The sequence below is a fragment of the Topomyia yanbarensis genome, chromosome 2 (genome assembly GCF_030247195.1).
Source record: "Topomyia yanbarensis strain Yona2022 chromosome 2, ASM3024719v1, whole genome shotgun sequence".
NCBI classification, from domain to species: Eukaryota; Metazoa; Arthropoda; class Insecta; order Diptera; family Culicidae; genus Topomyia; species Topomyia yanbarensis.
The window spans coordinates 464430202-464452118 of NC_080671.1; the positions used below are offsets into that span (position 1 = coordinate 464430202).

At 38.3% G+C, this 21917-nt stretch overlaps 2 protein-coding genes across 3 annotated transcripts in view; both read right to left on the reverse strand.

Annotated features, from left to right (window-relative positions):
- The window catches only part of LOC131686082 (aminopeptidase N), a 39028-nt gene extending 28120 nt beyond the window's left edge, over positions 1–10908 (reverse strand). For both annotated transcript variants that reach the window (XM_058970224.1, XM_058970222.1), the window contains exon 1: positions 10776–10908. In XM_058970224.1, coding sequence (XP_058826207.1) covers position 10776 — 1 coding nt within the window. In that variant the 5' untranslated portion in view covers positions 10777–10908. The remainder of the gene's footprint in view (positions 1–10775) is intronic.
- On the reverse strand, positions 10890–20756 carry LOC131681200 (uncharacterized). The gene is made up of 6 exons (XM_058961908.1): positions 20415–20756; positions 20242–20364; positions 19438–20187; positions 13941–14048; positions 12775–13889; positions 10890–11024 (listed from the first exon to the last, which is right to left on the reverse strand). Exons 1-6 carry the CDS (start codon positions 20622–20624, stop codon positions 10985–10987), a joined length of 2346 nt encoding a protein of 781 aa, XP_058817891.1. The 5' UTR covers positions 20625–20756; the 3' UTR covers positions 10890–10984.
- Between the last annotated feature and the right edge of the window lie 1161 nt (positions 20757–21917).

The following is a 21917-nucleotide window of genomic DNA, read 5'->3' on the forward strand; positions in this document are numbered from 1 at the left end:
TTATTGACCTTATTGATGACTCAGGATACCGAGAAGCTTATACATTTTGAAATAATCATTGATTGTTGAAATCCGTGCATTATCTATAGTAGCGAATTTTGCATACCATTTGCTACATTTATAGAAAATAGACTGCTCTGTTAAGAAAGCTACTGTAATGATTTTTTTTTAAATGGCCTATGTCCAATACGATGATATGAAATACATCTGCATTTTGATATTTTTCATATTTTCTCGAGAATTTATAAGTGAACTATTATCGAAACATAGGCTCTTGAAGTGTTAGTAGAAATCCTGAGCTATACAAAATCACTAATGTTCGAAAGTAAACAAATGTACTGGTAGGTTTGTAATCAACCCATCAGTGTCGGACTGGTTATATCAATAGCACTTTTTTTATTTATTTATTAACAGATTAAGGCCGAAGTGGCCTGTGCCGTATACAAAAGATTCCTCCATTCCACTCGGTCCATGGCCGCGCGTCGCCAGCCACGCAGTCTGCGAAGGGTCCGCAAATCGTCTTCCACCTGGTCGATCCATCGTGCTCGCTGCGCGCCACGTCTTCTTGTACCGGTCGGATTGCAATTGAGAACCGTTTTCACCGGGCTATTGTCCGACATTCTGGCTACGTGCCCGGCCCACCGTAGTCGTCCGATTTTCGCGGTATGACAGATGGGCGGCTCCCCCAACAGCTGATGCAGCTCATGGTTCATTCGCCGTCTCCATGTGCCGTCTTCCATCTGCACTCCACCGTAGATGGTACGCAGCACTTTCCGTTCGAAGACACCAAGTGCGCGTTGGTCCTCCACGAGCATGGTCCAGGTCTCGTGCCCGTAGAGAACTACCGGTCTAATCAGCGTCTTGTAGATGGTCAACTTCGTACGACGGCGAATTCTGTTCGACCGAAGTGTCTTGCGGAGGCCAAAGTAAGCACGATTTCCTGCGTCTACGAATCTCTCTGCTGGTATCATTGTCGGCAGTCACCAGTGAGCCCAAGTACACGAACTCTTCAACCACCTCGATTTCGTCGCCACCGATGCAAACTCGAAGCGGGCGGTTCTCATTCTCTTCTCGTGAACCTCTTCCTATCATGTACTTTGTCTTCGACGTGTTGATGGCAAGTCCGACGCGCTTGGCTTCTCTTTTCAGTCTGATGTAGGCTTCCTCCGTCTTCTCAAAGTTTCGTGCAATAATATCAACGTCATCGGCGAAGCCAAGTAGCTGAACGGACTTTGTGAAAATCGTACCACTCGTGTCGATCCCTGCTATTCTTATTACACCTTCCAGCGCGATGTTGAATAACAGATACGAGAGACCATCACCTTGCCGTAACCCTCTGCGTGATTCGAAGAGACTCGAGAGCGTCCCTGAGACACGTACTACGCACATCACCCGATCCATCGTCGCCTTCACTAATCGCGTCAGTTTGTCCGGGAATCCGTACTCGTGCATAATCTGCCATAGCTGATCTCGATCGATAGTGTCGTATGCGGCTTTGAAGTCGATGAACAAATGATGTGTGGGCACATTGTACTCGCGGCATTTCTGCAGTACTTGACGAAGAGCGAACACCTGGTCCGTGGTAGATCGTTCGCTCATGAAACCCGCCTGGTACTGCCCCACGAACTCTCTTGCAATTGGTGATAGTCGACGGCATAGTATTTGGGAGAGTACCTTGTAGGCGGCGTTCAGCAGGGTGATTGCTCGGTAATTACAGCAATCCAGCTTGTCGCCCTTTTTGTAGATAGGACACACGACACCTTCCATCCACTCCTCCGGTAAAATCTCCTCCTCCCAAATCTTGGTAATCACCCAGTGCAGCGCTTTAGCCAGTGGCTCGCCACCGTGTTTAAGTAGCTCGCTTGGTATTTGGTCAACCCCAGCGGCTTTTTTATTTTTGAGCTGGCTAATCTCCTCCTGGATTTCTTGGAGATCCGGAGCCAGTAGTGTAATGTCTTCCGCGCGTGCTCCCAGGTGCGTTACCGTGCCATCCTCGTCGTCTGCTACATCGCCGTTCAGGTGTTCTACGTAGTGCTGCCGCCACCTCTGGATCACCTCACACTGGTCCGTGAGAAGATTCCCGTTTGTATCTCTGCACATGTCGGCCTGTGGTACGTGGTCCCTGCGCGAGCGGTTCAACTTCTCGTAGAATTTCCGTGTGTCTTTAGCGCGGTACAGCTGCTCCATCGCTTCGCGATCTCGGTCTTCTTGCTGGCGCTTTTTGGTCCGGAAAACCGAGTTCTGCCTGTTCCGTGACTGTTTATATCGCGCCTCGTTCGCCCTCGTGCGGTGTTGCAGCATTCTCGCCCATGCTGCATTCTTCTCTTCGACTAACTGCTCGCATTCGCCGTCGTACCAGTCGCTTCTTCGGTCCGGGCCCACCGTACCTAGTGCAGTGGCTGCGGTGCTACCTATAGCGGATCGGATATCTCTCCAGCCATCTTCAAGGGCAACTGCGCCTAGCTGCTCTTCCGTTGGTAGTGCCACTTCCAACTGCTGCGCGTATTCTTGAGCCACTCTTGTAGCCGCTCGATGTTTAGCCGCGGCGTTCGGCTTCGACGAGAGCTATGCACTGTCGAAAGTTTTGAGCGCAAGCATACTGCAACCAGGTGGTGGTCCGAATCTATATTCGCACTGCGATAAGTGCGGACGTTTGTGATGTCCGAGAAGAATCTACCGTCGATTAGAACGTGGTCGATTTGATTTTTTGTTACTTGGTCCGGTGATCTCCAGGTGACTTTGTGGATATCTTTGCGAGGGAAGAAGGTGCTTCGGACTACCATTCCACGGGAGGCTGCGAAGTTCACACATCGTTGGCCGTTGTCATTTGATACGGAATGCAGGCTGTTAGGCCGATCACCGGTCTGTACATTGCCTCCCTTCCTACCTGTGCGTTCATGTCGCCGATGACAATTTTCACGTCTCGCAGAGGGCAACCGTCGTATGTCTGCTCCAGCTGCATGTAGAACGCTTCTTTCTCGTCGTCGGGTCTCCCTTCGTGTGGGCAGTGCACGTTGATGATGCTGTAGTTGAAGAAACGGCCTTTGATCCTCAACTTGCACATCCTTGCGTTGATCGGCTGCCACCCGATCACACGTTGGCGCATCTTGCCCAGCACTATGAAGCCGGTTCCCAGCTCGTTGCTTGTACCACAGCTCTGGTAGAAGGTAGCCGCTCGATGCCCGCTTTTCCACACCTTCTGTCCCGTCCAGCAAAGTTCCTGCAGTGCCACGATATCGAAGTTGCGGGGGTGTAGCTCGTCGTAGATTATCCTGTCACATCCTGCGAAGCCGAGCGATCTGCAGTTCCATGTTCCGAGTTTCCAATCGTGATCCTTTATTCGTCGCCTGGGTCGTTGCCGATTGTTCTGGGTCGTATTCTCTTCTGTATTGTTCGTTATGTGGGTTTTTTAAGGGGTGGCTTATAGGGCCTACGCCAACCACCTGTCTCGCCGGTGGGCCATCGTGCCAGGACTGCTTAAGGTCCCACCTGGGCACCAGGACAGGTTTACACCTTCCGAAGAAGGGTAACCCCCCCTTCCCTGCCAGCATACGACCAAAGTTCCCACCGGGGTTGGTTACCCGATCTTCACTAAGGTTACTCGTATCCCAGTCGACGCCACGAGGAGGCCAGGGCTAGGAGTTACTGGGCAGGAAGCTAAGAACCGAAAGTGGGGTCTATTTTATGCCTTCAGGTACGAGAGGCTTACGCACTGCCCAGTCATTGTCGACCAATAGCATCAATAGCACTTATATTTCGTCATTATTTTGCGTGGATATATAAAAGTGTATGCCATGAATAATAATATGGTGCTACAAAAACAAATCGTCGCTGTTGTGCTATCTTATGACAAGCGCCATTTTGCACATTTCGAGAAAAACGATTTTTAAAGTTTGAGATTGAATATCATGGAACTTATATATGGTAGAAACAATTCAGAGAAGACAATTGATGCTTCTACCTATTCTGTACTAATCTCTCAAATATTACGAAGATCGGTTGACTATGGTGCGAGTTTTCACTAAAAATGTAAACAAAAGTCGCACTCACACGTGTATTGATGAAAAAATTTGTATGACGTGTCATAATCGTGCATGGAAAATTTTCCAAAGAAAAAAAAACATCAATTATGAACTTTTATTCATACCTTTGGCTTCATTTGGTCTATAAACAATCGGTTGGATGCATTTTGAAGGAAATGAGTCAGGGAATCTAGAAAAAATAGTTATTTTTAGTTACAGTGTTGCCAAATAGGCAATATTTCCAGTTTTAAGCTAAAACTGCGTTTTTCTCCCAATACATGTATTTTTCTTTTGAAAATTATGCCATTGTGCTCCTACGACATTTTTACACATAAAAGCAACTAAAATTTTATTATAACTTGAGCCAATCCCAAGATATAATGATTTGAAGCAAAAAACTCACAATTTCTAATCACTTTTCTCGCTATATTTCACTAACCAAACAAAATTTCAAAATTCTGGAAACGCCATCTTGTAGAGATTCGTTAGACGAGTAATGTGGCATATCTAACTCAGTTTACCCCAAAATGGCGTTTGTCATAAGATAGCACAACAGCGACGAAATATTGAATTAACTTTTCAAGGTACCCAGTATAGGTTGTAGGTCTAGTCAAATGCAACACAAACCCACGTTAGACCAGTTCAATATAACCCCAAAATCTTGATTTATAACAAAACAAACCTTTTCTTGGGACTTTCCGCAGCAAAAAGTTAGCTACGCTGATATTTTTCAACCGATTTTCAACAGTTCTGGCAGGAACTGAAATATATAGGGGAAAGTGGTCGGTTGTTGGCACTCATTGGTCGGTTGTCGGCACCCCTACATAACTTTTGACAGAAAGTAGACATGGACATTCTGATAAATATTATTTGTGTGTTATGTTGGCACGTTCTTTTAGTGCCGATTTTTGAAGCAAACAGATTCGAATGTTTTGTTCTACAACGAATATATTTTTTTCAACAAATCTCGCGTGTTTTTGTAAACGGCCAATAAGCATGCTGTCAAAATTCACTTTGAGAGAAAATTCCGGACAAACCGTAGCTCACCGAGAATGGATGTTTACATTTTATGAAAGAGAACAGTTTTCTCTTTCGTCTGCTGTTGTGATTTGTTATTGGCGATTAATGGTTTGTCCAGAATTTCCTCTCAAAGTGAATTTTGACAGTATGATTATTGGCCCTTTTCAAAAAACACGCGAGAAATGATACTCTACTTAAAAGTTTTTTTATGATTTGCTTTGTAGAAAAAAGTAAATCGATCGAAAAAGCATGCGCATTGAATATTTACGACCGATTTTTTTCTATCTCGTGATTCAACTTTGAACGCCACCGAAATGTTCGCCACCATTTTTTTGTTCAGTTTTCATAAAGGTTTCTAAAATCGGTTGTCGGCACCCAAACATGGTCGGTTGTCGGCACCCAAACATGGTCGGTTGTCGGCACCCCATTTTTTCTGGCAAGCGCTGAGTTCTCAATAATCTAATCAATATGGATATTTTTGGAACGGACTTTACGAATACATACCAGAGATCTATCTTTGGCACGATTCTGAAAACCAGGATGGCGACTTCCGGTTTAGCGTTTTAGTTTTACATAAAGAAAGCCTTACAAAACTATGAACACTCCACTACGAGCAACCTGCGAAAATAAACCTTCCAATTATCGATGCCAAAGATTTCTAAATAGTAGAATCAGTTCAAATATTGACAATAAGCAGCGGATGAATCCATTATTAAATTATATTTTTTCTACTTCTACAGCAAAATACTGTCAATGATTTTGACATAGATTTTCAAACTGAACAAACAGGAAAATATCAATTTTAGTCGCAATGTTGTCCCAAAAAACCTGTAACCTAATACCGCAATCACAACAGAAGACTAGTGCTGACAGCGTTCAAAAATTACAAAAGAAAATATGACTGATGCATCCCATTTGGCACGGTTTCCTTTTAAATAGCATCATCATTATTTCAGATCTCGCGCTGCGAGTATCAGCACAAGAATAAAGATTACTAATTAATACGTTAATTGTCGGAGGCTGTGTTAATATGGCCATAATGGAATTCGATTGAAATGCTTCCCTTACATAACAAACCACGAAAAGTTGACCATTCTTCGAAAAGCATAAAAAATAATATCACAGCGGAAATTCGAATAGCGATAAATTAATCTGTCATCAACAAACACTTCTGAACTGCTCGATCATGGAGAAGCAGAAAGTACCGCCTACTCGAAAATATGATGGGTGCTGATTGGCTAAGGCGTAGTTGTTACAGTCTGCTTTCATGCTTTTCTTTGTCGGGATCAGTCGACTCGTTAAGCGAGAATCACTTATTTGTGTAATGCACTTAGACGGAATCGGACGGTTTCTAGATATTGATACTGTGCTCTTTATAAATCATGTATCCACATTTCTGCAAAATCGAGACACGTGATCATTACGTGCCCGTTACGACGCCAGATTTTGAAAAAAGCAATGTTGTGCTGGAATTAAATCGGACAGACGGCACATATTATGACACCTGCGGAACAATCAACCAACTGGATAAAGTGGGAAGCATATTCCATAGCTTTTGTAGTGCGAAACATGGAAACAATTACTACGAAGATCGAGAACGGTACACAAACTGTTGGATCAAAAGTTATACCTCTCAGATATCCCGAGAATGTTCAGAGACCACGCCAAGTTCTAACCAGTATCAGTTTGTTGTTTCGCATCAGGATCAGCACTATTCCGGAACATCTATGTTTCATTCGTATATTAGTGATTCGCACTGTGCTCCACCCCAAAACATCAATCAGTTATCAGAGTGTAGATATAGTGTTAATAGTTGCTATGATCCAAACGCAGCGACAGGTGTTGGTAACTGCGATAACCTATTCAGTCCAACCACTAGTACGATGTACAGCGAAGCATATTGTAGTAATCCAAGCGATATGGATAGAATCACTGACCAAAGTACATCATTCAACAGTGACCATGACACAAATCAAGAAGGAGCCTATTTAGATTACGCCGATATTTCTACCGGAACTATCCCAATAGCGGAATCTTCTGCATATGAAAGCCAAAAAGGTAATAGAATGGTCTAAGTGCTATTATCTGCATCTGCAGTTTAACCAATAAAGTGAAATTTCAAATTTTGATGACTACTGCCAAAACTACTGTTTAATAATTTTTTTAACCTCTCGATATCGATATCAGTCGAAAATTTTAACGTGCTACCCTTACCTGTTAAAAGATGGCACATTTGATTTAAATTCATTTGGTATTAAACCTTAACATACAAACTACCAGATATAATTATCATACATTATAAAATTCTTTTAAAATGAACGTTTCTAGCCGTTATCTGGCATAGCGGTCATCTTAGATAATTATTTAAAACTTATTCAAACTCTTGTTTATTCAAAATTAAACAAGAATTCAGTGCTCGATCAAGTAAGAATAAAATACGTATGTAAGCATTTGAACAAAAAAGGGTAAGAAAAAAGCCGACATGACAGTACGTCCTAAATTAAAGGTATAGTAAAGTTGTCAATCTGACCAGTTATTGATTCGGTCAAACCTATGTCGTTTTTGTCTGAGTCGAAACCGAGTCAGGTTCTAAACCTAACTGCTGTCAATAAGGTTGGAACCTGACTCAATTTTATGATCCAACAAAACGACTTTAGTAACGCATCGGACTACAAGTACCGATCTGCATCATGGTCATCTGTTCTCAGTGATTCATCCGTTTTGGCTGTGCGAACTAATACCCACGAATCAAACCTGCGATATACGGCCCACAAATCCAAACCCCCGTAAAGAACTTATGGTTCAATTCGGTAAAAAAAATGTCATTTGAGTATTTTTAGCGGCACGGAGAGTATTTCTTTATACAGTTAATTTTCATAAAATAATGCAGTATTTGATTTTTTTTTATAAATTTTCATTGAAATATATTGCAAATTGAGCGAGTAATAGTGAATCTTCAGACCCTCCTCGAAAACAAATTTTGCCGTGTATTATAAACTCTATCTACTGAAGCAATCGTCTTGAAATTTTGAACAGCACTTCGTTACTATCTACGGGGCCATGAAACAGTATTGCTCTAAAACATCGACCAACGGAGCTTTTTTTAACAAGACCTGTGCAAAACTCCAAAACAATTGGTTCGGTAGCATCCGAGTTATGATGTATTTTTTCGAAGTGCCTCTAAAGATTTACTGACCTGTCACTCGCTCAATGTTCATTATTTAAATAAATGTAGGAAAATATTGTTAAAATGTTGCAATATTATATAGAAATTAACTAAATAAACCAACACTATCTGAATAGTAAAAACAAATTATTAAATACATTCCTTTTTCATTGAATTAGCCAGTATGCTGAAATTACCTACGATATTATGACGTACACTGTATCTTCGATACGCGTCCGAAGATTTACTATCACTGGCTCAATTTTCAGAATTTTATTATCGAAATTTAGGAAAATATTGTTCAAATGTTGCATTATTATATATAAATTGCACTTACAAAAACCACAAGCATCGTCTATGGACTCCCCATGATTTGAGTAAATCTGAACTTTTAAATATACAAACTGCGAAAGAATGACATTCCATTTCTCGTAAATTTAACTCGAATTTTAATGTTAATGATAGGATTTTGGCATGTAAAATTAAATGTCTGTGAATGTGTGCCAAATAGGTATTTAAGAGCAATACATATTTTTGCCAGAGCTGCACAATTGCAGTATGAGTGTATTATTCTGGTTGCAGTTGAAAATCGATTGGTTTAGATGATGCGCAACTTGATTTTCTAGTTTTCTAAGATGCGCATTAGTTGCCCACTTTTCAAACAGGAAAAAAGCGAAAGGCGCAAGTTCAATATTTCGATTTTCAACTAGAATATAGGTGCAGTTGAAAACTGGGAAACCCAACTAGACAATCATATTTTCTCGTGTTCTATGAAATCGCCTCGGAAGTAGTGCGTTTTTTTATTTCGATTATAGAGGTTTTAACCTTAAGGTCATTCGCCTCTCTCTAACCTTATGTGCGGGGTTGGGATTCGAACCCAGGTGAGCTGCGTACAAGGCAATCGATTTACCAACTACGCTATGCCCGTCCCCAGTAGTGCGTGTTATTCGCACAAGGATTCTCCCTGACAATAAATAATACACACTATTTCTGACGCGATGAGCTTTCACAGAACAAGAAAAAAATCAATAGTTGGATTTTCTAGTTTTCCACTGTATAGATAATATTAAAACATGTGAGGTTGATAGGCGAACAAACTGAACCTGTAATACTGAACTTTCAACTTCAGTGACAGTGACTGACCGCGAACTGATAACTAATTCATTATCCGTTGTTGAATGTTCGATACCCCCTAAGAAATAGATGTTTCAAGATCTTCCAATTGAGCACTTGCCGATCGGACTCAGGAACACTACTGCAGTTTTTTGCTTTAAAACAACCCCACTTGATTTTGGCATATTCGTTTAATAGTGATGGCGTTATGTATCATGTACATGAGACATGAAATGTATCATGTACATGAGACATGAAAGTTCGACGACGTTAAAAGACGTCCATTATTGGCGATAGTGGACGATTTTGAGAAAAAAAAATTGGACTTCTCAGCGGACAATATACAATCCAACATGATTTTGAAGATATTGCCCACGTTTCACAAATAATCTGTTTTTTTTTCAATTTCAACCCTTTTTCGGGGCACAGCTTTCTCAGTTGAACCTCAGAGAACAAACATATAAGCTAAAAAAATTGTGTAAACATTCGAATAGAAATACGTTCTAAATCACCATCGCACTCAATTTCGCATACCTGCGCGTGAATAACCATTATATCCAAGTTTGCACGCATGGTCCGTATACCGATTGCTGGAAGTTTTTTTACCTAGTGCTACACCAGTGTAGTGCACAATAGAGAAAGACCGATTACACCCAAGTTTGAATGAATGTAGCACCGACTACATTGGTGTAGTGCACTGTCGAAAAGGAAATTTCTATAAGAGTACTCAAAGCATTCTGAACCACAAATCGAAGAACTGTTGTGAGAACTGTAAAGATATCAACAAAACAATAGAAAAGGAAATGGATATGCTCGTAGTCATTTTTTGTCTGTGTTTCTTAAGCTTTTGACGCCTCCAAATACCAGTATTTCTATATTTTATTGTTGCACCTAGATGCTTAAAGTGTTCTTCGCTTCATGGCCGTAAACGGTGGAACATCTGCAACCATCAACCAAAGTAAATTCAATTAAAAAATGTTAATTGTGAGTAACATGGACACACGATTGTTGAACACGGTTATTAAGCATTAACTTCTGTTTGAAATTTGCAAACATTTTATCGTAACCTACTGCAAGCGAGAAATAGAACATTGATTTTCCTATAAATTCAACTAAAAGTTGAACATTGAAAACATGTTCAATCAAAACGGCTATGTCGAACTAATTTACGAAATTGTTGTAGTCCTTTTGATGGTGCTGAAGTTGTGGCCTGTCTCATGTGTAGAGACTTTACCACACCTTACAACATCCCCATTGCTATTGTTTCCCAAATGGCTTAGCGGATAAAAAGGCTAGATTGTCCATTTATTCCACGTTACACATTTTATTTCAGGATTCATGTCAAATACAGCTAAGACTTATATCCTCTGGCTTAAAATGCAGCAACTACCAATGAGATGGGCATGAATGGTTATAACAGAGTGCAACGATTATAAATGATAAAATTTACTTACTTAACAGATCTTCCACATTTAGCCTTCTGGTCCGTTGAATTTTACGATACTATCGCGTTGTGTACAGAGTACATATTATTAAAACATCGTTCAGCCTTGTGGAATCAAATATTGTTTGAGGTGTCCGTATTATGTATGCGTATGCTTGTAGATTTTTGATTAGCGTCTGTCTTCGTTATCTGTTTGTTCACTCTAGATAATCTCATGCATTATTGAGTATACTTGTCCGCTTCTCCAAAGAGGCGAAAACTAAAATGATACGGAGAAAAAAGAATGAGTGTTATGAATAAATAAATATATTTTGGCAACTCCGTATGGTACAAGGGACATGAAACAGCGATTCCCAATCTTAGGTCCGTGGACCCCTAGGGGGCCTTGAAGTCCTTGCTGGAGATACACAAAAAAATCTTTGCAGGATAGATATTGAAATTTCAAGATTTTTAGTAACAGACTGAAATGTTGACAGCATACAAAATCGACGTTAAACCGTGTGATTGCGAAAAGGTCCGCGATCACCCAGGTTGATTGCGATGGGGTTCGTGGTTCAAACAAGGTTGAGGACCGCTGAACTAAACTTTGTTTTGATGTCGCACATGTTGAACAACAAATGTTTATTTAAAAATCTTCGATTTTTTGCTGACAGTTATAGCCATCAGCTCAAGCACTTTTGCTCGTCAGGCATTCACTGACTCACAAACGAAATCTACCACGACCAATCTGACACAACGCGCCCATTCCTCCAACTGAACAAAAAAGCAGGACGTACTCAAAGTAACTTATATTTGGGAACATAGCCACTTTATTTGACAGTTTGGCCCGCGTGATGGATCTTCAAAATAACTAGGCAGTTTTTGATTATTTGATTTGATATGGTCCCAATAATTTGACCAATTTATTTAAATTTCATACATTGTGGAAATTGAATGATATTTTATTTAGATTATATGTAATGAACCAACGGCCATCAGATGTTGCATCTTTCTGGATCTAGTTGGATATTGAAAGCAAAAATAATTCAATCTGACAGCTGCAAGTTATGACGTATTTATGTTTTAAAGAATGGCCGAAGGATTTCTTTTCAGAAACAAAGAAATCCTTCGGCCATTCTTTAAACCTACTTATCGAACAAATTACTATAAACCGATAATTAATCCAACTTGTCTATTCATCATACACACCGTATGTCTAGAGTCAATAATTCGAATGAAAAATAAACAATGAATATTTAGTTTTTATAAATTATTTCTGTACCAATTGTTTAAAATGCTTAAAATACCTGGAAATAGGCAGCACACAAGTCGATGTTAGCGTTGAAATTATTCGATACGATGTCGAAGACAACATAAACATTTTTACTGTGCACATAAACATTTTTTAAGCGTGCTTTATAGTTTAATCGAAGATTACATATTATTGATATGCAGTCTTTGTATTATATTCAAACCAGATTAGCAATATACGGCCGCCCGCTTGTTTTATTTTTTTTATCTCGTCAAGATGAGCCTTTTTTGTAACGAAATTCGTAAACATCTAATTTTAACGGCGTTTATGCATATCCACAGACAACGCATTAGTGACCACAGACGATGAATGCAGACAGGCATCCGTTCCTTCGCGAAACTCTTCAGTCTCACCTTCAGTAACAACGGCTAAGAACGGGCGGAACACTAACATCAGCAACAGAAAAGAGCGAACAGCCTTTACCAAATCACAGGTAAATTCATACAATCGAATATTGCACTCACGCTTTATTAGATTTCTTGTAGGTCAAAGCCCTGGAAGCTGAATTTTCTCATTCAAATTACCTAACGCGACTCAGACGATATGAAATAGCTGTTGCGCTTTATCTGAGTGAACGACAAGTGAAAGTTTGGTTCCAAAACCGACGAATGAAATGGAAAAGAATTAAAACTTCAAATTCTACAACGAAGGAAAAGGATTAATAATAAAATCAAATTTATAGCAAATAAAAACGAAATATGTATTAATTACCACTTACTTCTTCTTCTTATTGATAATATCTTTAACTTTCATTTTTTTCACATTTGAATCTTTCAATATTTCTTTCACTGTTGCTTTCAAGGGACTGCTAGCTTCTCGTGTAATATTCTGGTTGTTTTTCTTAGACATTTTTACTATTCGACCTGTCATTTTTTTCCCTTTCTGTGCAAGTTTTTGCTTCGGTTTGCCTATTCCTTTTTCAGGGGAACTATCATCTGAATGACTTTTAGGAGCTAATACAAGCGGTGTCTGAGTATTTTTTACCTTGTTCTGGTCTTTCATCTTGTCAAATCGTAAGCTTGACTTTCTAGCCAACTGCAGAGCTGCTTCTTTTGTTTGCTTTTTGATAGCCGGCTGACTGGCTTGATCTGATATGCCGTCAGAATCAGATTCGGCGGCGTCCCAATCTTTGGATTCCAGTGGTAAAAAGCTTGCGTCTTCATCATTATCGGAAGAGTCTTCGCTAACTTCATCAGACTTTACGTTTTGGTGAAACACATCTAGATTTTGTGCTTTGTTTTGCTTGGTGGGTTTCTTCTTTTTCTTGTTAGCTTGTGCCATTTCCTCCTCAATATCCCGAACAGGCTTGACGATATCGCCCTCATCAAAATCAGGAATAATTTCAGTGACATCATACTCCACTCCTAAATCAGCATATTTCTGTTTCAGTTTTTTTAATTTAGCTAGCGATCGATTGTTGCGATTCACTATTCTTGTTTTGGTAACTGGTCCATTACTTTTATAAATCATTCGTTTTAGCCACAGTTTATACGTAGTAGTCTCCTTTCCATTTGAATCAAAAGCTTTTTCGTACTTCCGAGGAATACGTTTTGCACCTGCTGGTAGTATTCCAGTTTTAAGTATCTTTCCGAACATCAGATAGTTATCCATAGTCTCCGCAGCGATTTGAGCTACCTCGCGATAGCGAAATTCAACATAGGCATAGCCACGACTTCGTAAAGTTTTCTTCGAACGAGCCACATGAACTCGGGTCACATCACCAAATTGAGAGAAGAACGTTCGTAGTTGGTTTTCAAAAAATCCATTGGGAAGATGTTTTACGTAGATTATACCTTTTTCATTACGTTCTCCTACATGCTGTTTTGACGAGCGCTATAAAAATATTGCAGGTTATATATTGGAAACTACAAATATGTGATATACCTTCTTTGATAAAATCAATGGTTTGGCCGATGGCTTATCCTTCGTTCGGGAAGATTTATCCTTTATACGGGAGGATTTGGCGACGGGAGGCATTGTAGATCTTTCGGTTTAATGAATACCGTAAATGCGAACACGTTATTTGCTACACACACCAACTATACGCAACCGGTAAGAACAACACATGTGGACTATGATGCCTGTTGTCCTGTCACTTCATAATCAAGCTCAAACAAACTTATGCTTTGACAAAAAAGGAGAATGATGCTCAATTTTCTCTCACCTCTCTCACCGACAACGATGCCAGATGCAGGGTGGCCAGATAGAATTCCTTAATATCGGTACGATCACTAAAAGTTTATCGGTAGTTATCGGTAGGCCGGGTTGTTGTCCCAAAAACGTAGTATTGATATAGAATTGTAAAATACTGACAACACAGATCTCTGATCAAATCCAACCCAAAAAATGAATGTTGAGTAGGATGTGTCCAAAATCAATAAAAATCGGTAGTTTTCGGTAGGAATAACAAAATATCGGTAGTTTTGCCTTGGTCGTCTGGGAATCGGTAGGGAAGACCAAAATCGGTAGGACTACCGATAAATCGGTAGGTCTGGCCACCCTGGCCAGATGTGAAGACAAGTTTTTATTTTGATGACATTTGATAATTTCAAGAGTACTTATTCAAAAGGTCCTAAGTGACATTGAGCTCGAACTGAGAAAAACGAGGCTGAAGTTTCATGGACCTAAAACAAATCCCTATTAAAGAACAAATATGCGTTCTGATGGAACAATTATGCCAATATAGTCTAAGGACTATGCTCTTTAGGTAAATAATGCTAAAAATATGAAATGTTTAGTGCTAATGTAGTTTTTAAGCGCTTTAGAATGATGCGTCCTTTTGAAAATTATAAGACCTTTCACATAGGTCTTCTTTTCGGGCCCAAGAATCATACGACGCTGTACATACGACTTTTTTCAGCAAAGGTAGCTCTTACGACGAATATTGAATTTCTTCAAAGTTTTCGACAAAATGAGCACCGGAATACGAATGTTCTTCATTACTATGATAAATAGTTGCACTGGATTTAACAGAAGTCTTGCAGAAAAAAATGCGGGAAACTTTAGTTTATATTAACAAATCATTGGCTGGAAGTGGTTAAAACCAACGAATGGCATGTTACTTTAGAATAACTAAGCATTCCAATTATCATTTAATTTATTATACTTATTAAATTCAACTTCGAAAATAAGTCGCATGAACAGAAGAAAATAATTTCTTTTATTTTGATGCTTAGGACGTTTTTACTAGGTACCTATGTGCAGTGGGGAAAACATGGAATGAAATGAATCTTGCGTCGTTTTTACATGGCGCCTATGAACAGTTGCAGAGGTTTTGAAATATTTCGCGCATAGGTCCTTTCATTTTAAAAGGTCTCAAGTGCAAAATTTCAAAATATGATCATGATAACTTTGCGACTTTTTATATAATGCTTGTTATTTTGATAAATACTGTGTATAATGAATCCTCGTTTTCGGTATTCGTTAGCTATGTTGTAATCACATGCTGTGCTGCAAATAACTCAGTTTGTTTACATTTGTCACTAAGGTCCATTTGAATCAGCACTCTTGATTTATGAAGACGCGTTTTTCATTTTGAAGACAATTTCTAGAGAAAATTTTCAATAGGACGTAAGTAACATTGAGAGCCTCTCTTTGTTTACTTTCTCTTTCGTTTATTACGACGTCATTACAACACTTTGCACTAATTTTCCAGTACATATCGAAAGCAGACGGTTTTTACTAGAATATTATGCAAAGAGTAGAGTAGTAAATGCTGAAATGGCCGAGTAATGAAGAGAAGAGAAAGACCCCAAAGAGATTCTCATTGTTACTTACGTCCTATTGAAAATTTTCTCTAGATTTCTTGCGGATGTCTGACTGATTTCTGGCAGAATTCTGGCTCAAAATCAAAAACCGATTCAGAATCCTAGTCGTTCAAGACAAAGTTAAGGCATTTTTTTATGAAATTGACATTTGAAAAATATACCAGGTATCCCTGATTTCGGGATCGGTTGTTGCAGTTGAGCTGGAATTCAGACTGAAATCATTACACTCAAAAAAAAGTAAACGTTATGCCTATTGATTTTACACATAGATTTTTGCAATTAACGGAGGCATAGACACTATTTGCTGGAACATAAACCTAATGTGTGTATTTACAAGAAATATTAATCTTACATTTACATTTCATAACTATTAGGCACATAAAACCCCATTCTATAACAGTATGCATATATAACTTATGTGTGTGCATACATAGTTTATACAGTTGACACATAGAAGGTATGTGTGCGCGTGATAGCAATAGCATTTCTTCTTCATATGAATTTTAAGCGGTTTGAAGCAAATAGAATTAACGTTTGGATTTTTTTCAGTGTAATAGTTTCCAACAGATTGCCGGTTTGACCAACAACGTTGGTTTGAATGAGGAGATATTTTTTTATAGCAAGCTAAAATTGGAAAAATATTTTTTTATCCAAAGTTTATAGCGGCTCTTACACGTTAATATTTTTGTCAACACTTAGAGTGTAGTATTACCAAAGCATTGTACGTGCACGCAAAAATAAAACAATCCAAAGAATAAGTTCCAACTAGAATCGGTTGTGCCACTGGAGCCGGAATACGAATTGGAACCAGCCAGAATTCCGGTTCATTTCCGGTTGAGCTTAACTGGGCTTCCGTGCAGTAAGGTACTTTTGAGTTGTTTGGGGTATACTCAAAATTAGGTAAATTCAACTTAAATTTTAGTATATTGAATTCAAGGTTGAGTATAAAAAAACCTATCAATAAGTTGTGATTTTTGCTGTGGTTAAATGAAAACTACCTTCAACACGGTTTACCTAATTTTACCTTCCTGCACGATGCCCCGAGATTGAGTCAAAAGAACTCCATTTTATGTATTTTTTTTCGTTTGCGTGTGTAATGGAATTGACGGAGATGCCAGATTTGCAGACAAGTCTGCAAATTCGCAGACTTTTAATTTAAGGTGCAGATTTTTTCGATGACGCAGATATTTGCAGATTTTCTGTTTTGGTTGCAGATATTTGCAGATTTTTTAGTTTTGTTGCAGATTTTTGAATATAAAGGCTTTTGGTTACACTAGCTTTCCTGACATTTTTCGTTCTTCCCAGACTTTTAAAATTATTATTGCAGACATTTGAAAAAAGTACCTGGCATCTCTGTTGATGATCTGCATTTCAAATGGGATTGACGTATTGAAGCAATATCGGCAATATCGTCGTATTGACAATAATATTGTAAATGTAAAGCGGACCTAAGGGTCACGCGGAGCGAAACAAATTTTAGTTCACATGGCTAAACATTATTGATCACATGATAGAGGAGCAAGCATTAAAATTTAATCTTTAATGCGATCCAGTGCCAAAAGTCACGTAATTAATTACTTTGAGTACCATTATTTAAAAAAAAATCGCCATTATTTAAAGTTAATTACAGCAATTCAACCGCAGAAAACATGTGATTTATAGATATGTACATGAATACTTAAAATGGTTTAAGTACCTGAATTACTATATTAATTATATTTAGTACGAGCGATTCAGATTCACTAATACTACTGCAATACAAAGCAAGTTATAGTTTTATAATTTTAGAAGTGTCATGAACTGTGCAAACCACTCTTGAACATGCCCTACACATTTCCGTATAAAATCAGTAAAAAATAATTTTGTTCGTTATGTCGATGCAGCTCCCCTTTTGTTTACGCCAGTTGTTTAGTACCGGCCCTTTAGAAATGCTGAACGACCGTTGCATATAGTCAAACATCCAATGCGCTGAACTAGCGCAGAATGCTTATTGGGTAGACGACGTAATCAATTTTTGCACAAATTAGCAATATTACGAATAAAACGATTATGATACGGGAAAAGCTACATTTGGAAGCTTCAGCAATGTTTAGGGTCTTGGAAATTCTCGTAACCATTTCATCGATTATGAAAATTGATCAAATCAATTATATCCTTTTTTCAATTAAGTATCGATTTTTCCCGTGATTGAATTTTTGCGCTAACCGTAAACGTAGTTCTAATACTGTCACAAAAGCATATGGATGAGTTGTGCAAAATTAGATTAGACTATACTGGGTTAGACTATATACTGTATTTTTCCTATTCTGGTTGCAGTTGAAAATCGAAAAATTGACTTGCGCCTTTCGTTTTTTCCCTATTTGCAGAGTGGGCAACTAATGCGCATCTTATGTACATGTTAAAGAATCAACTTGCGCATCATCTACAAAAGTTGCGCTTTAGTTCCGCATGCTGAAAATAGGAGAAAAATCGAAAGGCGCAAGTTCACTATTTCGATGTTCAACTGCAACCAGAATACCGTACCAACAAGAAACAGACACTATGGTAAAACAACGCAAGTACTGCAGGAAAGAAGAGTCCAGGTTAATGAGCTCGAAGGAATATTGTTATATTCTATGCAAGTATAAGGATTGGAATTCCATGTTGCAATTTATAACTCTACGCCACTCAATTTCATCCATACTGCTCCTCTATGCATCCATGTCCCATGCATATAGGAAACCCCATAGAATACGTAAAGGTCAGATTATAATGTTGTCTAAAGACAGCATTAACAAACAGTGACAGAATCTAAAATGGGTTCGGATTAATTAAAGTACAATGTATATACGATCCACGATACTTTGAAATGGCTCAGGCCACGATACTATTAAATGTAGATATTTTTCACAACGCATTTGGTGATTTTATTTCCACAAAACATATAAACATCATCTTGGCATATCAAATACCCAACTACATTCTAAATATACATTAAAGCTCTTCTAATTGATATCTGTTTTATATTCGTTTTACATTAATATGCATTTATTCGTAATCATGTTGATTTGAGTTTGTTCTGTTTTGACGTTCAAGCTACAAAACATTAACTGACGTGCGTATCGGTTGGCTAGGGATTAACCCTCTAATGGCTTTACTAGTAGACATACCCATTGGGCTTTATCCGATGCTCACGCCAGTATGCACCTGTGAGGACGAGAAAAAAATTCTAAATATCTAAACAGCATAATAACATTATACTATATTCATCATGTCCCACAGCTCTAATACTGTCACAAAATCTTAATCTCCAAAAAAAAAGTTTTGGTTAGTAGTTAAATGAATTTCACTTGTTTTTTCCGCAAACTTAAAATATATAAATAGCACGTTGAGAATTGTATGGTATATTATTAACTATCAGCAAGCAATGATTATGTTCAGGATGAACAAATATTCGACTATAGAGATATCTACAACTACTGATTAGGATGTGTAACATGTAAACATTGTAATATACTTATTGACAACAATCAACAGCCGCTATTCCATTTGTGACTAGATATTTTAAGGTATATTTTACTGCTCGGTTACTTTTATTTTAGGGAGTTTAACAAAAATCTTTCAATATATCCTTACAACTTCAAAAAATCTTTAAATTTTTCGATGTTTCGGTATGCAATTAACCCTCCAGTGTTGCGAATAATTTTTTTATCGTGATAGGATATTTTCTTCAGCGATTTGTTGATGAGGGTGTCTTGTAAATTAAATAACTCCCCATCCAATGATCTTAAAATTGCTTGAGGTGCACAGGTGTCCCATTTGTAGGTTGTACCTTTGCTAAGCAAAAATAATTCAGCTTCCCCAGTAACAACCTTCAATATTTTATGACCTGCACCCGACGAATAAACAATGTCGTACTTGAGTTGATTCTTTAGAAATTCTACATATTTAGACTGCTCTGAAGGTGATAGAATTGCAATTCTGTCCTCATTTTCGACAGCCATTACATTATTATATTTCAAATCACCAATGGTCAATCCCCAAAATATTCGACTTTCATAAGAGTCTGCCTCATTTTTGCTAGCAAAAGGCTGATTTACAACTCCAATAATGGGATCTCCACGTAATGTCTCGTAAACACCTATTAAAACAGTCACACATTCAAGCCCTGATGCCTTTATATTAGGATATTTTGTTGTTTTATCTTGGGCACGTATATACTCTGCTGTAGCATCTATTGGGTCAATCCAAATGCCCAACTCATTTATATCGTTGTCTAAGGAAATAGATTCTTCTGGGATTTGCCATTTTTCTAAATCAATTTCAATTTCTCTGAAGACCTCTTCGACAAGTTGAACGGCTGCGTCTCTATCCCCATTCAGTATCTGAAATATGTTTACGTAACAAGTAACAATCATATCTTATATTTCATATACAACCTTTTGAATATTATCAATGGTTTCATTTTTGTCTTCGCTCACAGTCACAACGATCGATTCTCCATTGGAATTAGTGAAGTTGGGATTTTCTTCACCGCGAATATTTTCACGTAATCCTGGAAACTAAATAATACGTGAAATTACCATCGTATTATAAGTATAGATCAAGATACCTTTTTTCCGATATCATGCTTAACTGCTTCTTGGATTAAACAGTCCGCTAATGTTTTAAAATCGTGTTCAAATCTTGAATTGGATTCTTCTTTAGATTTTTCTTGCACCAGTAAACTAAAAAGATGTTCGTCTTTTCGACAAATTCGAGCAATATTCGCTGCCTTTTCCGTAGCTCTGATAAGCTCCTTTAGCAAGTCAATGGCTGACATGTTTAATTGAATTAAACTTCAAGCGAATTGAATTACTTTAGCGCTTTTTCACTAACAATTTTATGAAAAATCAGCTCTACTGCAACAAAAAAGGGAGTTGTGAGTGGTTTAGGGAGATCAAGGATTAGCTGTTTATACGAAAACTACTTCAATTCAACTTTCTCACCGTGAATCATATGCTGACTGTATATTCTAATACTTCTGAGTGACCTTGAAGGAAAACCTTACCGTTATGCTGATTCCAGCAATCAAGCAATTGATATTCCTAGGAATCTCTTTGCAATCTCATTCATTCATCCAGTTTTCTCACTTGTGACGTATGCGCGGTGTTCAAGTAGTGTTGCTAAATTGATCGGAAGAATTTTATGGCTATTTTGACACAGAACTTTTATTAGGGCCTACACTGAAAAAAATCCAAGCGTTAATTCAATTTGCTTCAAACTACTTAAAATCCATATGAAGAAGAAAATGCACCTGTGAGGAAAATGCAAGGTATATGTTGCGCACATATACCTTCTATGTGTCAATTGTATAAACTACGTATGCACACAGATAAGTTATATGTGCGTAATGTTATAGAATCGGGTTTTATGTGCCAGCAAATAGTGTCTATCTGCCTCCACTAATTGCAAAAATCTATGTGTAAAATCAATAGGCATAACGTTTACATTTTTTGAGTGTAAGTACCCACTGAAAATCCCAAAAATTGGTTCAAAATCGTTCCACACGGGTCCAATGATGGACTTCTATTGAACGGTTATTTTGACGTCATCCCACGTTGCTCCAACAAAACCGTCATTTCAAACAATACTCCATTATGAAGGCTTTTAAAGACTGGAAACTCGTCCTCCAAAAATCGTGCTGCTTTGAATAATAATTGAATTTCGGAAATTGCATACGAGCTGCTAACAACTTCTCGACAGAAAAATTATTTTCCGTGATGCACAATAAACAAACGGTAGCCTGTCAGAAAAACACAGCACAGCAAAGCAAAGCATACTCGATTACCAACGCGTTTTCCATTTCACATTTCGAGGGACTCTCTAGTCCTACATGAGTTAGTACCTCTTGAGCCACGGGAAACTCGCGAGTAGGCCGTCTCAATTAGTCTCTGGTAAAATCTGTTGGAATGTATGGATTACATTATTGTTAGCTTTACCAAATTGGCCATTGATGAACTGTTATTTCCTATTGTTTTTGTGTGTCTATAACAATATATGTGACATAACAATATATATGTTGAACTTCGAAAACTTCAGAATGATTTTAATTGGGTCATTAAATAAGAAAAAA

What these genes read in the sequence shown, in the direction of transcription:
- LOC131681200 (XM_058961908.1), bottom strand. Translation starts at nt 20,624, where the DNA reads ATGTCAGCCATTGACTTGCTAAAGGAGCTTATCAGAGCTACGGAAAAG. An exon ending in AGCATGATATCGGAAAAAAG is followed by an intron (nt 20,365 to 20,414) that starts GTATCTTGATCT and finishes CGTATTATTTAG; the next exon opens with TTTCCAGGATTACGTGAAAA. An exon ending in CCATTGATAATATTCAAAAG is followed by an intron (nt 20,188 to 20,241) that starts GTTGTATATGAA and finishes AACATATTTCAG; the next exon opens with ATACTGAATGGGGATAGAGA.